This window comes from Polistes canadensis, unplaced genomic scaffold (assembly GCF_001313835.1).
Source record: "Polistes canadensis isolate GaletaPanama2010 unplaced genomic scaffold, ASM131383v1 scaffold_39, whole genome shotgun sequence".
In the NCBI taxonomy this organism is placed as follows: Eukaryota; Metazoa; Arthropoda; class Insecta; order Hymenoptera; family Vespidae; genus Polistes; species Polistes canadensis.
In genome coordinates, this window is record NW_014569586.1 from 567287 (window position 1) to 592042 (window position 24756).

The 24756-nt window shown below is 35.7% G+C and overlaps 1 protein-coding gene across 6 annotated transcripts in view; it reads right to left on the reverse strand.

The window, feature by feature from the left end:
* The window catches only part of LOC106784713 (LIM domain-binding protein 2), a 122065-nt gene that overhangs the window by 40629 nt on the left and 56680 nt on the right, over nt 1–24756 (reverse strand). For 4 of the 6 annotated variants that reach the window (XM_014744541.1, XM_014744540.1, XM_014744539.1 and 1 more), the window contains exon 1: nt 22157–23707. The exons of the other annotated variants lie outside the window; for them this stretch is intronic. In XM_014744541.1, the coding sequence (XP_014600027.1) occupies nt 22157–23070 (914 nt within the window). In that variant the 5' untranslated portion in view covers nt 23071–23707. Of the gene's footprint in view, nt 1–22156; nt 23708–24756 lie in introns of those variants that run through there. 6 annotated transcript variants of the gene reach the window in all.

The following is a 24756-nucleotide window of genomic DNA, read 5'->3' on the forward strand; positions in this document are numbered from 1 at the left end:
ATGTAGAAACATTGTAGTGATTCAAATGAACGTGTATAAAAATAAAAAAAAAAATTTGCGTCAGTTTTACGCGTGATAGTAGCGAAAGTCGTATTATATTATCGTATGGAAAATAATCAATTGATTCATATATACAGTTAGTGTTACTGAAAATCGTACACCGTTACGTTTACTCGATTTTTTGAAAACTATTGATATAATGTCTTTCGGATAAACCCAATCTAGAAATAAATACATAATTACATATTTAATGAGCTTAATTTGTAAGCTTTTTTAACAATTGAATTAAACGAATACGAAAATGATGTAAAGAAAAAACGTCCGTCAATAAAAATCGTACCTGTTGGTATAACTATAAAAACGGAAAGATTATTCAGTTGTTTCGTGTCAAACAATTAATCATTCTTTGTTTTCCTTGTTAGTTAAATGTTTTTTAGTTTAATACGCATTAAAGTAGAAATAATACAAAGTACATTTAAAAATAAAAATGACATATCTATTAATATACTTCGAATATTAAACAATTTCGGATCTGATATTTTATTAGATGAAAATTTTTAATTTAAAGTCATCATTGGTCAATAAACGTTAAAAAAAAAATGTATTTTATTGTTAGTTTAAAACAATCGAAAATATTAGTAAAGTAAATTACTGTGTTCGATTTACCTTAATTGATTGATAATTAATCGAAAGAAATGTATATTATATTTTAAAAACAGTTAGTACAAGTTCAACACACCCGTCCTCTTCGAAATCCGCCGTAAGACTGGCACATTGTCCTCTATGAAAGTCGCTTCTAATTTCTTTTATTTATTCTTATTTATATGACTTTCCAACGGCTGCATATATATTACGCAAATAATATTCGACACATAAATAAATAAGAATCGATAAAAGAATTTCAAAGAGGACGATACATCGAACTTATACTCCGTATTTTAAAAATATACATTTTCTTCGATTAATTAACAATCGTTTACGATATTTCAAACACTCTCATAGTATGTTACATTCCCACTCATCCTTTCATAAGCAAACGCATCTCATAATAACTATCGATCAACGTATATCTTGCATAGATACACGCACACGAACACACACCATAACTGATACTAAAATATTCTATAATTTCGTTCAACTATGGTTTCTATCTCACTCTTGTCATGTTGTTTCATAAAATTGTATTTTGTTACGATCACTTATGAAATTTACTTAAAAAAAAATGTATAAATATCCGAATGAATGTTTGTCATCTTACATTAATAATCGTTACATTAACACATTGAACGCCGACATTCACATTATTCGTCTCTTACGAAGAAACACAGATACTGATTTTTAAAATTAATTTTTACAGAGTGACTGTTGATCTGATTTTGCATAAAACATTATTATCTGTGTTCAGTTGGAAATTAAACAAATGTGAAAACAAATAAACAATGACAAGTAGAATATATCAATGTTTAATACATATTGTAAAAAACAAAAAAAAGGAATCCCGCAATAATGCGAGACCAATATGTTACATATATTGAATTGTTTGAACGACGTCAATCGCCCAACGTGAATTATTGTATTTTATATCAAATATTTCAAAATTAAAGCGAAATATAATGCATTTGACAAAATTGTTAACTAAATCGAAAAAAAAAAAGAGAATTAAAGAAAAAGATTCGACCAAATATAGAAGAAATAGAATGAGATAAAATATAAACATTGAATATTTTATCGGCGCGTGGCTGGATATCGCGAGTTGTGGGTACACTGAGCAATTTTTGAGGATAAAGACGTAACCAACTATTAACAGGGCACTACCGTGTAATCCCGATACCAAGGGTGGTATTCCGTGACCGCAGAGAGCCGCCGCATAGGGAAGCTGAAAGAGAGAGAGAGAGAAAGAGAGAGAGAGAAGCCAGGAAGCGTAATTTGAATTCGATTCGAGGTCGAATCGTTCTCACATAATCGATTTTCGATCCTTTCCTCGAGTTTCCTTTATCGATCTACTCTTTATCGAGGAAAAAAATAATAATGAAAGAACTAGTATAATATTAAATATTTATTAACAATAAAATAAAATAAATAATATCCATTCCGTTTTCGCGTTAGAGAGTTTTCTTTATTATTTTATTATTCAATATTTACAAAGATATGGAAAGTATAAATGTTTGAAAGTGCACGTCTCTGCCGAGCCTTTCATTACCCTTTATCAGAACTTCGTACGTTTTTCTTTTACCGCAAAAGTAATTGTTCCGTATCGACACCTATGACAATTCGAAAACATTACTGAATAATTAATTTGTAATAATGATTTATTCAATGATTTTATTTGTTTTGGTTGACAATTACAAGGAATAAAAATTGCGAATAGTTTCATACGAAAATTCTATTTACAGCGATGAATATTTTTTAATCAGAATTTATATTTATTTTATTTTATTTTATATTTGAAGATCGATTATTATTATTCTAGTGAAAATTTATTTTAGTGAAAATATTTCAACTAACTAATAAATCGAAACCACCTCCTTAAAAATAATGTTTTAACAGTTTTAATATATTTATTACTTTTTTTGATACACAAATGATAATAGAAAATAATTCATAAGATTATTATAATTTAGCATTAGTATGTTACGTGGTTGTAAGTCAATTGATATCATCGATAAATCAATGCGTTTAATTACACCTTGTAGACAATTTCATCGCATAATTAATAAGATGAATCGAGTTGGTTATTCAAAGGGCTATAAACCTTCCGATTGAATCAATAGGAAGACGACCACGACGAAAACGCATTGTTATTTAATAGTCGATTAATTTGTAAGATAATAGCGAAGACATTTCCTTACTATTTCCTTAATCTCGAACAATTTAGATCGATTAATAATGAAGAATCTTTAAAAATTCTTCAATATCGACTGATATTGGTCAGCAGAATACTCTTCCTTTCCTACGATTTAATATTTTATGCAATTGAAATGAAATGAGGAAACAAAAATCAAGTGTCGAACAAAAAAATCAAATTAATTCTTTGAATTATAATCAAAGATAAAATCACGTGGTAACAATTACATTCAAATACGATGAATAATAAATCGAGGATTGAAGATACTATAACAATTATTATTATTATTATTGTTTTATATACCTGAATACTTGAAAACGTAAATCCTGAATATATTAAAGATAAGAAGAAATTTTCATAATCTTGTGCTATATAAAGTCATAATTATAAATTATTTAAATAGTTTGAAAAGTAAGAAAAAAATTAAAGACGAAAGAATTAATGATTTAAACTGGGGGGGGGGGGAAACACAAGAAAAATATTCAAGTTTAGAAAATTGCATAAGTATTTGTTCCATCTCAACCTTTGTATGTCTGATGACATCAGAAAATATATCCTGCCAAATCAACAATAACGAAATGAAAGAGAATGAGATAGAGATAGATGGAAAATGACGTAGAAAATAACATCAGGTGTTTCCCAGATCGTGACAGAGCTCGTCGTATCGTAAGATCAAGGGTTAATCGGTTGATAAAAGGTTATGTCATTACTCCTCCTACTGTTACTTGTGGTACGTGCGTGTTACGTTCGCATATAAACGTGCGTCAGAAGATAAGAGGACACGTTCTTTGATTAAACAGTAAGAATAGGAAGAGAGAAAAACAGAAAAAAAAAAGATTAGAATTTTAGTTATGGATTTTATCCGATATGAAAATTACGACAATACGTGAACAAAATTCTATATTTCAAGTTTTACGTTTAATATGACTCGACATATATTATTTCGAATATGTAAAATTAGTATTTAAAACGATTTATCTTTTTTAGATAATTTCGAAGGATACTTTTTTTATCGGTTCAGAAGGAACTTGAAGTACTTGATCATTTAAAAAAATATTCTTATTACTATAACGCACGGGAAGGTAAATTAAATGGGTAAATTGATAAGAAAGAATGCTAAAAAATATTATGGTCCTAACTAATACTATTTATTTGAGTATTTTACGTTGTTCGTGGTCTTCGCATTTAATGTGTGTATATGTGTGGTCCACTTTAAAATAATTATTATATATACTATAATTAACATAATAATATTATATTAATTTAATTATAATATAATTATAATGTACTTATAATATGATTATATATATATATCATTATTAAATAATGTATAAATATGTAAACTATCTATTAATATTCATATTTTTATTAAATATAATGATATCAAAAATTGTGTACCAATAAGATAGTAAATTTCATTTTTATAATTAGACGAAAATTTAATCCTTCGTAGAACGAATGTACCGGAAGGTTCTTCGTAGTTATTAATTATTCGTATTTCATTCACATGGCGTAGGCGAAGAAGGAATAAAAAGATAGCAGGTGAAATGTGTTTTATCCTGAGACAGAATTGTATATATGCGTTGGCCCTGGACCCGTTATAACAATACCCCGTAAACTAGCTTATCGGTGGTCATGGTCATCAATCAAAATCTCCCTACCAAATGAACGAGTCTCCGAAAGAATATCAAATAGTATTAATACAAACACATCGTGATCGATAAACACGTGCAAATAATGTTTTGTGCAAGTATTGAAAATATTCTATTCCAATAGGTTTTATTTTCTTAATCTTTATCTCATCGCGAAGGGATTTTTTTTTTTTCAAGAAGATATCAAACAGATATCGGGAGTTAAATGACATCATCAACAATTATCTTTCAAACTACGTCGAACGTACACATAGAAAATTATTTATGGAAACTTTACTGCAACCTTTATTACCGAGGATCTGTAAGATATCCAACCGATCGCAAAAAATAATTGCATAGACTTGTGTGCATGATAGATCGATAGAACTCATTCAAATCTTAACGTTCAAGATTTATATTAATTTCCTCTACTTTTCCAAATATTTTCATAATTTCGCTATCTTTAGCACTTTTTTTTTTTTTTTTAAATAATATAAAGATAAAAAAACATCGGTCGTCCTACCGGATTAACCTTAAATACGAGCGTTTTAGTATTTTATTTAAAACGTCGAAGATGCAAATATGTAGTAGAATAGGAAAAAAAAAGAGAAAGAAGAAAAATAATTTAATGAAATCGAAGTTTGGTTACGAGTTACGAAAACTGAGGGATGGAGGGCTTTTTAGCCTATCATTAAGCTCGAACCCTCACACAATTTTAATCTTTGATATGAACGTAATATTGCGCGGGTGCTTTGAAGTTCGGTTGGCAAATTTCTTACGCAATATACATATACATATACATATACATAAATATATCTATGAATGTATATACCTATACTAACATATCTATAAACGTATACAAACTTAAGTATAGTATATACACATACATGCACGTACACACAAACGTATATACATATACACAATTGTACGTACAAAGTTGGCGCGAATTTGCGCACAACTTTTGTCGGTGTCGAGAAACTTTTCTTCCTTCTCTCTCCCTCTCTCTCTCTTTCTCTCTCTCTCTCTTTCTAGCTCTCTCTTCCTTTCTTTCTTCGTATTGCACATACATACCCATACACATATGAACACCATACACACCACACAACACACACACACAGACAGATACAAACAAACAGACAGAGAAAGAGAGAGAGAGAGAGAGAGAGAGAGAGAGAGAGAGAGAGAGAGAAAGAGACATAGAGAAAAGCAAGCATCGAATTAAGAGCGTAGACGCAACAAGAAACTTTCACCCAAGACTCTCAACTACATCGACCTAGACAACGATGTACTGCTACGCGTACTGTTTCAACGTGGAAGGATCATTTTCAGTATCCAATACACGCTCCCTCCCACCCTTCACCCAACTCTTTTGGTACTATTTAGTATACGAATTAAATCTATAATATTATGTAAACTTGTTGTATCCGCGAAAAGAAACAATATAACGAAAATATTCTGCTTTAGTAAAATTTATACAAAACGGATACCCGAAAGACGAGTTAAACCAATTGCGCAATTTATTTACTATATCTAACTTATTTTTTTTTGTAATTCATAATTAATGAATAACTTGAATACTTTTTACATGTAGGAATGTAAGTAAATTTCTTACACATTTGTACTATTTTTAAACATGTCGTAAAACAATTTAACAATTTTTCGTTAAATTCGAAACAATTTAATTGACGATCAAAATTCAAACACATCTGTGAGAATAATTCGGAAAAACCGGGAAACGTAATAATGACGAACTCTCTTACGTATCGCACACTATTTGATCGTATAAAACATTGCTGAAATTTTTCGAGAATATTTTATATGATAAAAATCAAACAATTAAGAAAAGTTCGAAAATCAAGAAACACTATATAGCAAGTTGTTATGCATACACGTAGTCTTATCGTTAGCGCAAAATCCTGTTTTTCTCTATCGTTTTTCCTATCGTCACATGTGTGCTAGAGAGAAGGAAAGAAAGAAATAAAGAAAGAGAGAGAGAGAGGAAAAAACAGAAAGAGACAGTGGAAAAAACCGGTCAACGATGATTTCAATTACTACACATGAAAGAATATCGAAAAGTAAAGTACTAACTAAGACTATTATCATAGAAAATTGAGAGGAATTACGGGAACTTGCTGTTAGAAGTCCAAGGATTTCCATGATTTTATCGAATATCTATAAATGTAGGTACGCTTAAGAAAGAAAAAGAGATGAGAGAGAGAGAGAGAGAGAGAGAGAAAGTACGCGAGCCTATTAAATTATAACGTTTATCCATAATCAGTAGTATTATCGTCCCTCCGATTACGCGTGCAAGCAGGCAAATAACGTCGCGCCCCGTCATCGAGTTTCCGGCTGCTTTGCGGTCGAAGATAATGAATCGGGTTGTTGTAAAGAAAGCAAAACGAAAAAGGAAAACTTATCGTACGGTCATTGGTTCTGAACGGGTTAGCAAATTTTATCATCTTAATTTGTTTTGAGATATTACATTGAAGTTTCTATTATGATCTAACACCGATTCATCGATTTAATTCAAAATTTAATCTTCAATAAATATATATATACTATTTTAATCTATTATAGTATTATATTAAACCTAATTAATATTAATCGATGGGTGATATTTTATTATCAAACATTATTCGTCATTGATAATTTCAATATTCTTGCGAATCAATTATTATCTTACCTACGCGATCGGTTAAAATATGAATAAATACGTTAAGCATAAATATTTTGTTTTTTTGTAAACATTTTTGCGAACCGTGGTTTTGAGGCGAGATCATTTTAACTGACTGACCATCGCGTGCAATTTTCAACGATAAATAAATATCGTAGGACTGTATTATAATAAATGAATTATATATATCAAAAAGTATTGTTTTATCGTACCCACTTTTACGATCATTTTGTTGTTGAAAATTATTGTGATAAATGGTTACTGACAATTTCAAGATTCTTCTAATGACGTAGGATTGCATTTTTTCATCTATTCACGAAAGTATGTAGTTTTTGTTTTTCCTTTTTAACGACGTAGAGTAGGATTCGAGTTTGCTTTTAAATAATACTCATCTGCTTTTGTTTCATTTTAATCCTACGATTATAAGGATAATTATTTTGTATTACTTCTTTTACTAATATATATATATATGGATTACTTAGTATCCTTGCAAATATCCAGGGTGAAGGGAATCCAAGCTGAACGGAATTAAAAGAAGTCAAAATAGGAGAGAAAGAGAGAGAAATGGCCGGCCTTGGTCGGAACGCGGTACGCACGAACACACCCAACCCACCCCCACCAACCCAAGGAGGAAGATCATTCATTCTAGTAGAGGTGGATGCGCTGAGATAGATTAAGGAAGATCCGAAGGGTTGATGGAGGTATCTCAGTGCAAAAAAAAAAAAAAAAGAAAAAAAAACTCAAGATTTAGTAGATCGATCAGGAAAGTTTGAACATTTTAACGTGGGAAAGAAAGAAATAAAACAAGATAGAAAGAAAGAATAAAAGAAAATAAAGTAAGTAAAACAAAACTTAAGAGTTACGTGTGTTTTATCTGAAGAAAGAGACAGATAAGAAATTACCTGACAACTTGGTAAAGAATATTAACTTTTATCGGTCATGCGTCATTTGTGACGTAACATTCACAAGTTATATATTAAGCATCAATGGTTGATAAGAATTAATTGATGCCTAAACCCGAAGGAAAGTATTATAAAAGTATTAAATAAAAAAAACATTATAAATAATATATGTATCATAAATGATTTAAATAAAGAACAATAGAAAAAGTTGTAATAAGAATCGAAGTGTCATTTATTGAATTGACGAAGCTTGATTAGTACACTAATTGTAAAATTAATTAGAAAATAACAACTCTATAACATCACTAAAAGCATGGATCATCAGCGTGATCAACAATAAAAAGAAAAAAGAAAAAAGAAAAAGGATTGGAACCAAATCAAAGTGTAACTTATTAAAACTAACGGAGAGAATTTAAATAGAATAAATATAAGATTTAATTACGATAGAACAACAACGTGAAAATATCACAAATAACATGAGAATTAATATAATCAATTATTAAATAAAGACATAGAGAAAATTCAAACAAAATCAAAATAGTCATTTATCGACTATAATGAATCTTAAATAATATAATTAACGTAAGATAACTTACGAAAGAACCAAGCGAAAACATTTCAAGAATGACACTTTTGGGATTAATATAAACAACAATTAAAACGATGATGAGATATGCATAAGATAATCATTTAGTAGTAGTATGCTGATAGAAGTTGCTTAAAAAAAAAAAAAGAAAAAAAGGAAATTAGAAGAAATCCACGTGGTTTCCGGAAGTAGCATCGATGATGCTTGTCCAGAAAGAAAAAGAGGAATGGAATGAAAAGGAAAAAAGGAGCAAAAGGGGCAAAGGGAGAGAGATGAGGGGGAGAAGGAAAGAGGGGGGAGAGAGAGAGAGAGAGAGAGAGACAAAGACTCCTGGTGGCAGGGGCGCAGGACGACGAACTCTCGACGACGGTCGCATCGTCTCGGCGCATCGCGACGCGCCGACTCCACTCTTTTCTCTTCTTCTCTTCTTCTTCTTCTTCTTCTTCTTCTTCTTCTTCTTCTTCTTCTTCTTCTCCTTCATTTTCTTCTTCTTCTTCTTCTTCTTCTTCGTTCAGTACGACCTCGAAGAGCCGCGACTGCGCCGTTATAACTGCGGCTTGCGGTCGGAAACACGTGGGAACCTGCGGGAGAGGAGTCCTCCCCTAACCCTCCCCTATCCCTCCCCTAACCATCCCGAACCTTCCCTCCTTTTCTCTCTCTCTCTCTTCCCCCTTCTTCCCCCTTCGCTTCACCTCACCTCACCTCACCTCACCTAACCTCACCTTACCTCACTTCACCCCCGTCCCCGTCCCCTCTCTCTCTCTCTCTGTCTATATTCTCTCACAAGCCACGTCGCGTCCCGTGAGAATCTATAGCCCCGACATAGCAAGAAGGAACATAAAGAAGAAGATCCCTCCGTCGAGGCCACCGATAAATACCTTCCGTGTTCCATCACAGCAATGTAGAAGACATTTCCCGCGAAAATTCGAACCTATTTAATACACCTCCTACAGGTGGTGTTCTTATTATTATAATAAAAACCTTTAATAATTTGGGTAGAATAATCATTTGTATCTTGTTAAGCGTATTCAATAATATCTTTCGAGATATGTAATGATGAACGATATGTATGTCATATTTTAATATACGGTGAAAGATAAAAAAAATCGTTTAGCTAACCATCCGTATCATTTTTGCAAAATAATTTACTTGATTAACTCTAATTTAATACGTATATACTAAAAAGGTTCTACTCTACTGATTTAGAAATAAGATTTTGGCTAATTAATAATTTTGTTATGATAATAGAATGATATATTTGTACACTTATCATTATGACGTATCGTGTTCATGTTAAATGTATCACATCAGTATAAATTACTTATATTTCTCGCGAAGTATTGATTGTATTTTCTTCAATTAATAAAAACATTAATACATTAATACATCAATAATGTTCCATTGTCTTAGCTTCGTGTATTGTTCATTAAAAAATTCTACAAACTGATGTATTAAATTAAAATAAAAGATCGCTGATTGATATAGAGAAATTGTAAAAATAAGATAATAAAAATAGTTTGAACATATTTTTAGATAACGAGTGTGTTAAATCTTTAGATTCTCTTATTGTTTGGGTGTTAGACTCTAATGGAAATGATAAATCCCTCGAAATACTGTGTATACATCCGGATATATTATATGTGTAAAAGTCATAGCTAGGTTTACGAGGGTTTCCAAATCGTCAAAGTAACATTTTACGATCGTCCAAACGTTTCAATCTTATTCTCCGTTGTCATATTTACCGAAGACAACAAATTTGACGTGTATATTTTCTTATCGTCGTTTGAATTATTACTGATCGATGACGATGACGATGATAATGATAATAATAAATTAAATAAAATGTAAAAAATTGTTGAAGAATGAAATGAGTTCTAACTGATCATCTTACGTTGGAATGTCGTCGTGATATAAAAAGCTGGTGCAATATATTCATGACGAAAAGAGAATTCATCGTCGTTGGTGAGTTTAACGCACCCCGTCAAGAAGATATTTTCGTTCTCGTCGCTGGCAAAGATTTAACGGATCGGACAAATTTCTCAGACACCAGCTTGGATCGTCTACAAGTATGTTGTCGGAAACAATGGGTAAGAGGAATCAAAATTGGTCTTTGTGGTTGATTTTTCAAAAGTCAACATTTAACTTCTTCTGATTGAAATAACCGAATCGACTGCAATAAAAGCAATAACATCTATCGATTGATTCATTCAAGTTGATCGACTTTATTTGCTTAAAAAAAAAAAAAGAAATAAATATTTACTTGGTTCCAAGATTATTCTAAATCAAACTAAACTGAACAATATTAAAATTAACGATTATCATTGCGAGAAAATTAATTAGCAGATTACAGAATCATAATTGACGTCACAAAACTATTTTATAACAGATTGTTTTAATAATAATAATAATAATAATAATAAATTATTTAATTGAACTTTGATATCGTGAACTATTAGTGAAGAATCCTTTTGTAATTAACAACCAAAACTTTAAATAATCCAATTACTTTCTTCATCCCTACAATGAGACACACATAAATAGAAAAAATCAATCAGAGTTGATAGAGAATAAACTAGACAAATAATTATATTAAAAAGGGTTAAGAAAGAACCTCTGTTGGTTGATGGAACACCATGAGGTCAAAGATTAAACGTAATCTTTTGAACGAGAATCGATATTTCTTACTTCGAAGATTAGAATTATAAATATATCGAGGATACGTTAGAGTTTTTTTAAATACTCATCGAAATAAGAATTCAATGATTTCGCCTAATCAGATTAAGTTTTTTTTTGGAACGTTCTTTGAAAGAATAGGAAGAAGAACAGACGGAGAAGATAGGGGGGAGGAGGAAGAAGAAGAAAGAGAAGAAGGAGACTAAACTTAGGTGTCCACAACGAAGTTAGAAGGGAAGAAGGTCGCGCGCAAAGTGCAGAATGAAGATGTAGGTTAGAGCATCCACAGCATCCACTCTCGTGGTACAACTTTGCCATGACCCCGAGACACGCCGTAGGAATTATTTCTCGGTAGGTGATCACAGCGAGACGCAACACGCGGATCCCTGAGATACGCACCACCACCACCACCATCACCACCTTCTTCTTCTTTTCTTCTTCTTCTTCTTCTTCTTCTCCTTCTTTTCTCTTTCTTCTCATTTTTGTTTTCTTCTCTCTTTTTCTTACTTGGACCACTCGGAACTGGTTTCCAAAATGGTTCGCTCGTCCCACACACGCGAGAGTACGTACAGCCAACGACAAAACGTCTTTAACTTCTGCGCCAATTGGACGAGTTTTCGAGAAAGCATCGGGGAAAAAAAAAAATAAAAAATAAAAACAGAAGAAAGGGAGGAGCAAGAAAAATAATCCTTCCCCCTTTTTATTTTTTTTTATGACTCGTTCAAAACAAGAAAAGAAACAGAGGAGTGTATATGTGTATTTATCCATCTCGCGCAATGATATCTTTGGATAAAAGGAGCCGAATAAATCCAGCTTAAGATACAAATAACCGAACTGCGTGACGTCACGACCGGCTGGACGACCCCTACTAGCTGTTTCTTCCTTGGCTAGGACTAAGGGAGGCGGGGCCGGGGTAAGGGGGTTTAAAAGGGAGGTGTTAAAGGATGGGGGTGTGTAATCGTGATGAAACGGTATAACGGGGCGTAAGTCCTTCGACGAGGATATCCTCACTCTGTATCTAAAAACTTCCGCGAATTCGATCATCATATTTGTAAAAATCCTCTTTCCCCCCTGGACTATACAAATTTGAAACAAATCTTTTAACAAATTTATCTTAAATCGGGTCGCGTATCGTAGTATGTATACTTGATCTCAATGCATAATCTAATATCACGGGGTACGACACGTTTCACGAAATACGAACAAAAGAAACATTTCCTTATGAATAAATAATATATTTTATACGCGCGTATATAAAAATAAAGAAAAATCTTTTCTACCATCTTGGATGATGATGATGATGATGATGAATAATGTCGATCAAAATAATAATAATAATATATATATATATATAAAAGTTTGTTCTATTTTTTGCAAAAGATAAGATACACCTTATTATCAGATCGTTTAAACTGACAATAATAAAAGTAATATTCGTTCTTTATTTATTTTTTTATTTTTTTTTTTTTTTTTCAGGACGATCAGGTATATTATGACTTTTCGAGGTTTTCTCACTCTCGAAGGGTTTATCCGCGAGTAGTCGGACGCTATGCTGAGGCACGCGACGTACCTTTCAAGGTGAACGGGATACGTCTTTCGGAAAGAAAAAGATCGTGGTAAAGAGAGAAATAAAGCAAAACCATCTAACCCCTCTCTTCTTCTTCTTCTCCACTACTTCTCTTATTCTTCTTCTTCTTCTCCTTTTTTTTTACTTTGCCATTTGAACACGGACACTGTCGCGTACGAATACTAACATGAAAGATGTGTATTTTTAATCATGCCAGACGAAAAGGACACGAGGAAGAAGTTAATCTCTTCGTGATGCGCTCAAAGATCCGGAACCAACAAGAAAAAGAAAGAAAGAAAGAAAGAAACATACTTTGATAATAAAAAAAAGGGAAGGGGGGTGAGAGGTGGGGGGAAAGAGGACGGGATGGGGAGGGGAAAGAGATCGACGGGTGATAATCCGATCTCGCAGCGGGTATACATAAGCGCTTGTCAAAACTCTCCTCCGGCATGGCACGCGACTTCCGTTTTTATGCAAATCGCGAGACAAGCGTATCGCGATATTCCCTCAAGCCCGTTGACCCAAGCTGTTTGAAGAATACATTTAGGAGAGAAAGAGAGAGAGAGAGAGAGAGAGAGAGAGAAAGAGAAAAAGAGATACGAATGGGCGATTAACTCTCTCGAGTGTCTTTTTCCTTCCATGCTAATCGCCGTTATTGAAGGAATCCCAAAGGCTGAATCTAAAAGAGAAGAGGATCACACACAAGAAGACTCCGATGATCTTGCGAAGAAGTTAACAGAGAAAGAGAGGAAATGAGAGAGAGAGAGAGAGAGAGAGAGAGAGAGAGAGAGAGAGAGAGGAGAGAGAGAGAGCAACGACTGGACTGGCAGACGAACTGGTCAAACGACATTTTCGAGAGGGTGTGCTCCGTGTGCAAGGTGGCTCGCAATTTCTTCTCGCGGAGAAAGACGCTGATACACCACTCGTGGCGAAGCTGAGCAGAAGAATCAAGTCAGAGCTCGAAGAGTTTCGAAAGTTTGAAGGTAGGAGAAGAAAAGGTGGAGGAAGAGCGGGAGAAAGAAGTGGAGGTGGAGGAGGAGGAGGAGGAAGAGGCGCGTCGTCGCGCCAAGTTCTCACAGAAGCCGAGAGATGGTTGAGAAGAGTCGTAACGTTGATGTTGTTGGTGGTAGTATTGATGGTAATGTAGTAGTAGTAGTATTACTAGTAGTAGTAGTAGTAGTAGTAGTAGTGTGGTAGTAGAAATAATAGTGGTGGTGTGTGGTGATGGTAGTGGCGGCACGCACGAAGGAGAGGTAGGTCGAGGTGAGGATAGAGGCGACGAACGGGGAGGTGGGTAAGTCGAGGAGAGAATAAGGAAGAGGAGGTGAAGGAGGAAGAGACGAAGAAGGAAGGGGAGGGCGGTGAGGAGGTTTCGAGGAGGCGGCCTTGAGAACACGGACCACGGAGAGATCCGCGGACGCGAAAAGAGTGAGAGAGAGAGAGGAAAAGAGAGAGTGTAGAGAGAAGAAGAGGGATGAAGAAAGAGAGAAGACCAGCCAAGCCAACTCCAACGCGAACGAACTGCTTCCACTGGCAAATCATTCGCGGTTCTCATCTATAACGATATTAATATATTAATTTAAAAAAAAAAAAAAAAAGAATAAATTAAATATCTTGCTTTATACTTAAGAAGTGAAAAAAAAATAAAAAAATAAAAAAGAAGAAGAAGAAAGAAGAAAAAATATGTATCCATAAATAATAAATGATGCAACGAGAATGATGTAGAGTAATTTTTGGAAACTCATGAAAAATAAACGAATTTACGATAACTGTTATTATGCAAGTTGCAATGACGTAACACTCATACTAGGGAACAACGACTAAATGACAAGAATCGATAGGCGCGAATTTGGAAGCGCGAATAAAATGTCACGTAAATTTAACGTGCAAGGAGAGAGAGAGAAAAAAGAGAGGAGAAAAAAGAGCTAATAATGAGGGGAGCTTCAGAATGGGAGATAAAATTGTTGACGTTATTTCTCGTTAGAGAAAAATGGTAAAAGAATAACAAATGTGTATTAGTTAAGTTCATAGGTTGAGAATCACTGATGGTATCCTGATAGTGTGCAAGCCGCAGGTAGGTCGGTTGAACCCACGACTGACTCTCTCTCTACGGAATATACAGACACTTGGCGAGGTTCGCGAGGTCACGTGCTCTGCATTCGGACAGGCAGCACTAATTTCATTATTTATAGCTTAATGTTTGATTTGTCCAAGTGGCTATTATTTTCGACGAGCCGTGAACATGGATGACAAGTCGGGTAAGTCTTATAGAAATCGAGATTCCAATTAAAGGAAGGAAGGAAAAAAGTAAGTAAGTAAGTAAGAAGAAAGTAAGAAAGGAAGACAAGTGTTAACGATTAATATCCAAAAGAAGGATCGGGATCGATGGCTAAGGTTAAAAACTTATCAAATGACTTGGATTAGATTAGAAGGAAATACTTGCGGTAGATAATCTAATTCTTGTCGGATTGGATATACCAACCAATCACGTTCCTTTTCATTCCTTCGATTTTCTTCCTGACAAATGCGGGATTAAATGAATTCTAATGAATTAAGTCTGGTACATGGGTCTATCTTGAAGAAAATCTCATCTGGTAGTGAACAATTTAATGAGTCGTATCGTAACGTGAACGACATCAGTCTCCTCATCCCATTCCATCTCAAAGATCGTACCTAATAACGAGCTGCGAATGTTATAGCAGGTACCTAGCATTACGTTTAAGCCGAGTTTACCTTTGTGAGATATTCCAGACGTTAAGTCGATAGTCCTATCAAAAGAGAAAGAGAGACAGAGAGAGAGAGAGAGAGGAGAGACAAGAGAAACAATTTATAAGAATGAAACGTAAACATCGTTAAAATTTTTTCTAACGATCTTACCAAGAGAAAGAAAGAAAGAAAGAAAAAGAAAGAGAGTTCCAAGTTGTAACATTTGATAAGGAAAGTTTACATCGGTCAGTTCGCGGTATGCAGCCAACATGTAAACACTTCTCTTGGCAGTGATTCACGAGCGATCCCCTTTCAACCGTCATCGAGAATGTTTGATCTAGAAAAGAGTCAACGTTCCACGACTCGCTATCGATTATATATCCCATTAGCTATACTCTTTACGATCACGACGTTCTTAACGTGATTCATATGGCATAGGCGTATGTATAATAAACTATTCTTCATTATAATCTACGATTCGTCCTCGAAATAAATAAAGACGACATTCTACGATTAGTTTTTATTCTCTTGATATCATTTTCAAGAAAGAAAAAGATAGAGAAAGAGAAAGACAAGAAAAAGATACTCATAACCCTCGACACACAGAAAGTTTCCACAGGTCTTTGCGGGGGAAAGAGGACACGCTCAACGATGATGTGCCGTTTGCCAAATTACACCTGTCCCCGTGAGAGATGCACACCTGCACCAATGTTTCTAGGTAAACCGTGACTCAACTTGGCCTCCCGAGGGCCTTTTACCTTCTCTCTCTCTCTCTCTCTTTCTCTCTCTCTCTCTCCTTCTCTCATTGTCACTATTGTCGAGTTCTTACATAAACCACATTCTCTTCTTTTTCTTCGACCACCTTTTTTTACTTTCTCTTTTTCTTGTATTTTATTTTTTTTTTTTTTTAATTTTCTTTTATATTTACTTGTTTACCAAGCTTTTAAGACAGTCATTAAAAACAGTTAATAACAAGTCAGACACAAAAGAGCAGAAAATTTGTCGAAATCTTAATAACATTAAGATCCCTTTTTTTTCCCAGAAGTATCTCTAATAAGAGAGATCACGATAGAAAACGTAGAAAAAATGATTTGGTATCACGACGAATGCATAAAAATAAACGAAAAGGGGGAAGGAAGAGGTGGTAGGAGTAGAGGGCAGATGATGAGGGTAAAGGGAATAATATTTGAACGCTCGGTATAAGTCTTCGCCGAAGTGAAACGACGCCAGATTGAAAACACCTAGCAAAGAAACAGCTAATCAAATGCACCTTCCTCCTTCGTGATCGAAAAGACCGATAAAGAGAAGAAACTTACATTAGCATGTACCTACCGACCGGGGATTCCCTTTCCCTTTCCCTTACACTCCCCCGAGAACGATAACGAAGAATTACATACGTGGTACTTATTAATATTACATTTTTCTTCTTCCCTTCATTATTATGCTCTGCTTTTTCTTTATCTTTGTTTCTTTCATATATTTTATTTCTTTATTTCTTCAACATGTTTAGGTATTATGGTTTCGTTAAATGATTCCGTTCCTATTTATCCCGGGTGAAAGTAATCGAGTGTTATAAAAATATGTCGTGGATGTTAGGTTATGACACATACATACATACATACATACATATGGGCACATACACGGTGCTTCATTTAGCAACGATGCGAACGAACTCCGTGAAACGTTAAATATATCCTGATATTTACAGAACGTTCCGGCTATTTAAACCACCCTAGTCAAAGGATTCCTTCTTGCGTGTATGTCTGTGTCTGTCTGTGTCCTATCGGTACGCGGTTCTTTTACTCTTTCTTTACTTAAAAAAAAAAAAATTAAATAAATGAAGCAGATATATTTAAAAAAAGAAAAAATCAACTACCATTTATATTTAAAAAAAAAAATAATAGTAATATTAATAATAATAAACAAGCTTAGTTTATTAAGCACTGTACACGATAATAATTTAAAAATATCATCGATAATTTAATCCTTGAGAAAAAAAATATATATTTTTGTTGAAATATTTGTACGATATTCTTTTTCCTTTATCACTATAAAAAAAAAAAAAGAAATTTATTTTTATCATTGATTATATTTCTATCAAAAAACCAAACAAGTTTATCCCGAATACCGTGTACGATAATTTACGATAATTGTCGATAATTTAATCAATTTTGGAAGATAAATATGCACGCGTAATCTAACAAGATTGAATCGAGTAAAACGCGATATGTGTTTGCCTTGAACCTGCTTGCTCGCGTCTAAAGTTTCGCGGGAAACTGGAAGCTTGAAAGGTACGCGATACGACCCGATACGCTCCCTGGGCACAGGTTTTACACCGGATAAGCTGAGAACATCATTTATTTTGTACAACCGAATTCTACATATTTTATTCGTTGTTTGTTTAAATCATCATTGACGATTTTAAAAATTGGTCAAAACTTTAATGTATTGAAAGATCGCTAAGATTCTTGTGTGTTCGTTAAAAATTAGAGCAACAGGTAAATTTGAATGGTTTTTTTTGTTTTCTTTTTTAGAAACACTTCTCAAACGATTCGAATTGGAAGTAAAATATTATACGACTGAACAGATTCGGATTAGAACGTTTATCGTGAAGTATCGCGTGGTCGGGAAACGATTTGTCTTATTCGTATGTCGACTCCTCATCGAAGACTCGCACGTGCGTGCAAAAACTGGAACGACGGTGCGTGTAAAACTCATAAATAAGAAACTAAGCAAGCTATACGTACATCTGTAAATGTATTTCTCTATGTAAACTTTTGTCTGTGTGTATGTGTGTGTGTGTGTCTGTACGCGCGCGCGTGTGCATATGTATGAAAAAGAGAGAGACCGTCCTAGTTCCTAGGAAACCGCATCGAAAGCGGATACCATCGACTCGTTTCGTAGCTGGTTACCAGCAGCACGTGGTCCACTTATATCCCGATTAATAGATACAAATTATATGAGAACTATTAGAAAGATATTAAGGTGAATGTTATCCTCTCTCTCTCTTAGAACGAAGACTGAACAGGTACCACGTGTTAAACGATTAAACTGCTAATCGATTAATCGTACCGTGGTTCAGGGCTCGATATTATTATATATTTTGTAATTAGATTTCTTTTATCCCTTTATCGATCATCCAAGTTTAGACAACAATAACGATATTCACCACATATATTTAATAATTTTGTTTAACTATCTTTCTCTCGAATCTTTTTCTATGTGAAATAATTCGTATAAAACAAATCAACGTTGAATAAAAATAAAAACGTAAACATTTTTTAAAAAAAAAATAGGAGGCAAATAAAAAAAAGAAATTAGCAGAAAATTTGGACTTTCTTTAGACACTTCACTCGTGTGCCAGTTCAATTGGAATTGTCGAGAGAGTCGATCAAGGTTTTCCTTATCCTCGCCGGAGGTCGCGATAAGATAAGAACCATACGTATTCGTTACTTCCGATCGTACACTTTCGAGTTTCTCGACGCTTTCTGGTTTCGCGTCCGTTTAAACTTGGAATCTTTAGATATTACCCACGAGTATTATCGATAAGAGTCGCATACCAATGGCCTTGACTGAAAAAAGATAAATTCAGGAAAATCCAGAGTCGAGTACGGTAAGATAATGAAAATAATGGATTGACATTTTCGAAATAATATGCGGTTTTAATGAACAGTACGAAAAATTATTTGATCAATGAACTAAAGGAATATTTTTTCTCCAACATCAACATCAACAACATCATCATCATCATCATTATTATCATCATCATCGCAATCATTACCATCATCACCGCGGGAATCAGACCTTAAAATTCGTGAGCGAGACAACGAACGAGGAAGCTAACGCATATATCCATTGTTTGAACGGTGGGGAGAAGTCTTGCAAAAAAAAAAAGGAAAAAAGAGAGAGAGAGAAGAAAAAGAAGGAGAAAGAGAAAGAAGGGGGAAAAATGAAGAAAACCGTTATCTCGTAGCGATATCTCGAGCAAAGTAGCTCGGTGATTCGTGCGAATGTACCAGGGTGGAACGCTTATGATAATGAGCTCGTCCGATTACCAGACAGGGCCAGCGACTGGAGAGATGATGTCAGTCTGATAGAGACGTCCAGACCGGATACGAGGAAGGCCAAAGGCTACCTGGATAATCGCGTACACCTATGCCAGTTCCTATTCATAAAAGAAACGAAAAGAAATGGAAAGAAAAAGAAAAAGTAAAAGAAAAAGGAAAAAATATCACATGAAAGTATGTCTTATGAATCATCGAAAATTCTACTCTCCGAAGCCCTCAAAAATATCATAAGTTCGTCTTTCATTTGAGAGATAGATTTCTCCAAAGTTACATACAGATGATTTTACCGTGATTTTCAACATACGCACGTTTGAAATCTCAAATATAACATTGATTTCGATCCGTTATCGTCTTTTTTCTTTCTCGATGAAGAAACAAACAGCAGCAATGTGTAAGTCCAATTATAAGACGTCTCTTTTCTGTCGAACTGTTCTACCTTTATGAAAGTAAGCAAGTAAGCGAGTAACCAAGTTAGAAAGAGGAAGTCGCGTTTCGCGAACGAATATGTAAGAACACCTGCGCGAGGGGAACCTCCCACCTGCGGAGCACCTGAAGTTAAGATACGAGGATAACAACGAAGACAACGACAACGACAGCGACAACGACAGCGACGACGACGACTTTCAATGCACCTGACTCACAAGGACATGTTCTCCACTACAGCAACAGCAGCACGTGTTCCTGTCACTGAGTCAATAATTTCACCAACTCGCGATTCAACTTTACACCTCCTTTCACCTCCTCCTTCTTCGTCCTATACTTTTGTAATTTTCGTTCTAATCATTATCCTACCTTTCTAATTCGAACGCAAACCATTCACCGACCAGTATATTCAATTAAGTGATAGTTCTACGTGATTTAACTTCGAGCTTTTAAAAGACATCATCATGAAAAAAAAGGGAGAAAAGAGATATAAAGGGAAGAACAAAAAAAAATCATAATGAATGATTTTAATCGAATATTTTTCTTCTTTCTTTTCTCGTTTCTACGTTAATCGATAATCAAAGCATCTTCGATGAAGAAAAGGACATCTTTCGAATTAGTCGTGCCGTAGAATAACGGTTCACCTCGAAGATCAGAAGTTAACAGACACATTTCAAAGGAACGCGCGTCCTTCATGAATATAGCTGCAGCCATGTCGCGTGGCACGTTCGAGAAACGCACAACGGTCGCCAGGAAGATCCTGACCGAGCTACGATAACGGATTCTTCAGTTATACTGTTACTACGCCCGGGAGAACGAACGTAAGTATCTAGTCGGCGACGATTGGCATGGAACGAAGTATCGAACCGTAAAACAATATCCTTTAGAAAATGTACGACTAATTATGATTAGAAATCCACTCTTGGCTGAATCCGTAGATAACGTTTCAACGGTAAATGATAATTAATATTCGAAATCCTAAAAAAAAAAAAAAACAAACGAGGCATCACAAAAGTATCCAAAGATTTTAACATATTTTCTTTTTCTTTTATTTTACATTTTAAAATTCTACCGATGAAATAAAAAGGGTAAAGTTAAAATTAGCATAAAAGAAAAAAAAAAGAAAAGAAAAAAGAGAAGAAAGTATTCAACGATTAGACGAAAAATACGTGAATAGAATAAATTCTATGTCGTATGAAAAATAAATTCCAAGCGCGAAATATCACGGAAGGATATCGAAAATAGCGATTATTGTAGGGACGAGTAGCGAACGTACGACGCATATCAATTATTATCCGGATAGTTATAACTTCCTCCTCCTCCTCCTCCTCCTCCTCCTCCTCCACTGTTCTTACATTCTCGATCAAAAGCGAAACTTAAACGAAATAAGGGAGTTGATAAGTAAAAACAAATTTCATAATATCGTTCATCTTTAACCAGTCAACTGTCGTAGCATTCACCTCACGCTCGTATATGAAAGAAGTTGGCAGAGCAATCGATACACATTACACGAGCCATTCACCGTCGCGATACGGAAGTTACTGGCTAGAGAGAATTACGGGAAATCATAAAACTTGTCTGTGGTTTTGATTTTCACGCATGCAGCCACGCACTCACTCACTCACTCAGGCACGCACGCACGCACGTACACACGCTCGAACGCGTATATGTGCATATTCTTTAACGCGCATAGGTCATGCTCTCTTTTTCAATAAAATTTCAGATATCCAAAGCATTGGCTGTCCACAATACACTGCTCATAGAGCACAACAAATACACATTAAAACATCGCGCGTTCAAGCTAGCGGATCGATCGTTCCACGTGACGTACACCTGTACTCTTTTCCCTACGGGTGACACGTTTTAACGTTACATCGCATCGCGTCACGTCACGTCACGTCACGTCACGTAACGGAGGCATACTTTTCTCTAGTTTCCCAACTTTCCTAATTACACTGCTTGAACATATGTAAATCTGGCAAGGACTTTTTAAAATTGAATAAATAATAAAAATAAGGAAAGGAAGAAGATCTTCGTCGATCGATTCGCGTTCAAATGTTATCACTAGTGATGTAAAATTACCTGAAATAATGAGACCCAAAAGGTGAGCAATAAAAGGGATCGTTGTGCATGTGTGGTTGTCCAGGTGCTTGAGGATGTCCGTGAGGTCCCATTGGACCGCTTGGTCCAGGGCCGCACATTCCAGGAGCATTTTGAGGTTGCATACCGGCTGGAGCCATCATGCCAGCCGCATTCGGAGGCATCGGATGTGGGCCCGGATGATGAGGCGAGCCAACCATATGAGGGGCCGGATGATGAGGATGAGGCGAGGGTCCGCCGCCTGGCATATGTGGATGAGGCGCGTGCGGGGATCCGCTCATCATACCGTGGGGTGGCATAGGATGGGGACTCGGCGAGGCCCCGTTCAGATGAGGCCCCGTACCGACACCGGCGTGCGGTGTTGGAGGGCCACCGGCATGCGTCGGCGTTGTCGCCGGCTGAGGAGCCGGTAAATTCGGCGGCCCGGTTCCTGCTAGAGGCGGCAGCGGCCCGTTCGCCATGTTGTTCAACTGCGTGAGCGAGGCCGCGGCCGATGCCATTGCCTGGAGCGGGTTCGTCGCGACGACGATGCTCGACGCCGTCGTGTGGTTGATGCTACTGTTGCTTAGACCGTTCCCGTTGCCGTTGTTCAAGCTGCCGAGGCCGTTTAAGGAGTTGCCACCGAGGATGCTACCGTTCCCGCCGTTGCTGTTGATCAATTGATTGTTTCCGTTGATATTATTATTATTAATGTTGTTATTGTTGTTGGTGCCGCTTATGCCGCCGCCGAGAGATTGCAGTGACGGCGGCAGCGGTGGCGAGCCGGCGGGGGACGCAGCCGGGCCCCCGAGGCACCGGCCCGACGGACCGGAGGCGGTTACGCTGTTGGCCGCTACCGGCACGCCGGCGTGGAGTGGTATTCCACCTGGGGGGCGCTGCGCCACCCTCACCGGCATCACTCCCCACTCCACGACCTGGCCCTTCTCACCCGCCCTGTAGAACTCGCGTCGAGATTTTCACCACTCCACTGTTAGCTTACTCGCTTGCTTGTTTGCCTGCCTGCCTGCCTGCCTGCCTGCCTACCTCTACGATCCTTCCAACCAACCCACCCTCTCTCCCTCCCTCCCTCTTCTCTCTTCCACTTCCTATCACTCTCTCTCTTTTTCTCAAACCACTTTTTCAATCGCTTCCACACTGCCTATCCTCTACAAACGAAAGAACTTTTTCGTCCCGCGCAAAACTACTTTTATACGTTTTATTATTACTCCACCACCACGTGCCAGGACCAAGAGACGAATCTTAGTTTCCCTTAGGCTATATTATTGTTTTTAAAATCATCTTCTTCATAATGATAAAAGTATCCAAAAAGAAATTACACCGAGTAGTCACTGATATTTAAACACACCACCTGTTTTACGCTTATCAAAGTAAATTATTATACTTTCTCCTTAAGCAAATACAACGGATCCACTAAATCTTAAAACACTAAATATCTCACACTGATAAAGAAACTCCCGTCGACGTCGTCTGTCGTCGTCGTCGTCTTTCAATTCGAAAATAAAAACCGCGCGTGCACAATTCTTTTTTCTTTTGTTAAAACACCGGTTTCACTTTGATTTAAGGAAAAAAAAAACAATAACCAACAGCAACAACAACAACAACAACAACAACAACAACAATAACAACAATAATAATAACAAGAAGAATTAAGAAAGAAAAAAAAAACACTGTGGTAACGACGAAAACTTTGTCGATGGTAGGACCCAAACGCGCTCGCGTTCCACCCTTCTCCTTTTTCTTTTTTTTTTTTCTGTCAGTGTCGTAAAACGATGCTGCTGATGTTCGTCGTAGCATGTAGTAGCAGCGATGATGTCGACGTTGATTTTTCTTCTTCTTCGACGACGACGACAGCGGCGTCGACAACGGCATATCCTTCGAGGCACGTGGCCATCGCCGAGTTGACGGCGTCGCGACGCGTACCAACGCGGTTAACAGCCTCCATTCTTTTTCCTCTCCCACCCATCATTCTATCTTCTCTCCTTTTCTTCTTTCGATTGTCCCAATATTCTCTACTCTTTTCTCGTTGTCTCTGTCTATCTTACAATACCATTGATCTCCCCTTCCCTCTCTCTCTCTCTCTCTCTCTCACTCTCTCACTCTCTCTCTCTCTCTCTCTTTCTCTCTCACACACTCTGTCTGTTCCCTCGATTCTACCAACGATGGCCGATCTTTCTCATCTCGTACGGACTCTTACTAACCAACCAAATCTCACGCTTGAACGTCGATAATCCAAACTTTCCATAATATAATCTTGCATACTTTCTTTCTTTCTTTCTTTCTTTCTTTTCCCGCCCCCTCTCTATCTCTCTCTATTCGTATAATAATAATAATAATAATAATAATAATAATAATAATAATAATAATAATAATAAAAATACTAATAATAATAGTAACAATACTAATAATAATAATAATATTAATATTAATAATAATACCTATGTATTATTTTAAATACATAACTTGTCCCTCGACGAATACAAAATAACACACGCGATTTTATAATCCCCTTTGCTCGATAATAATATTAATAATATAATAATAATAATAATATTAATAATATAATAATAATAATAATATTAATA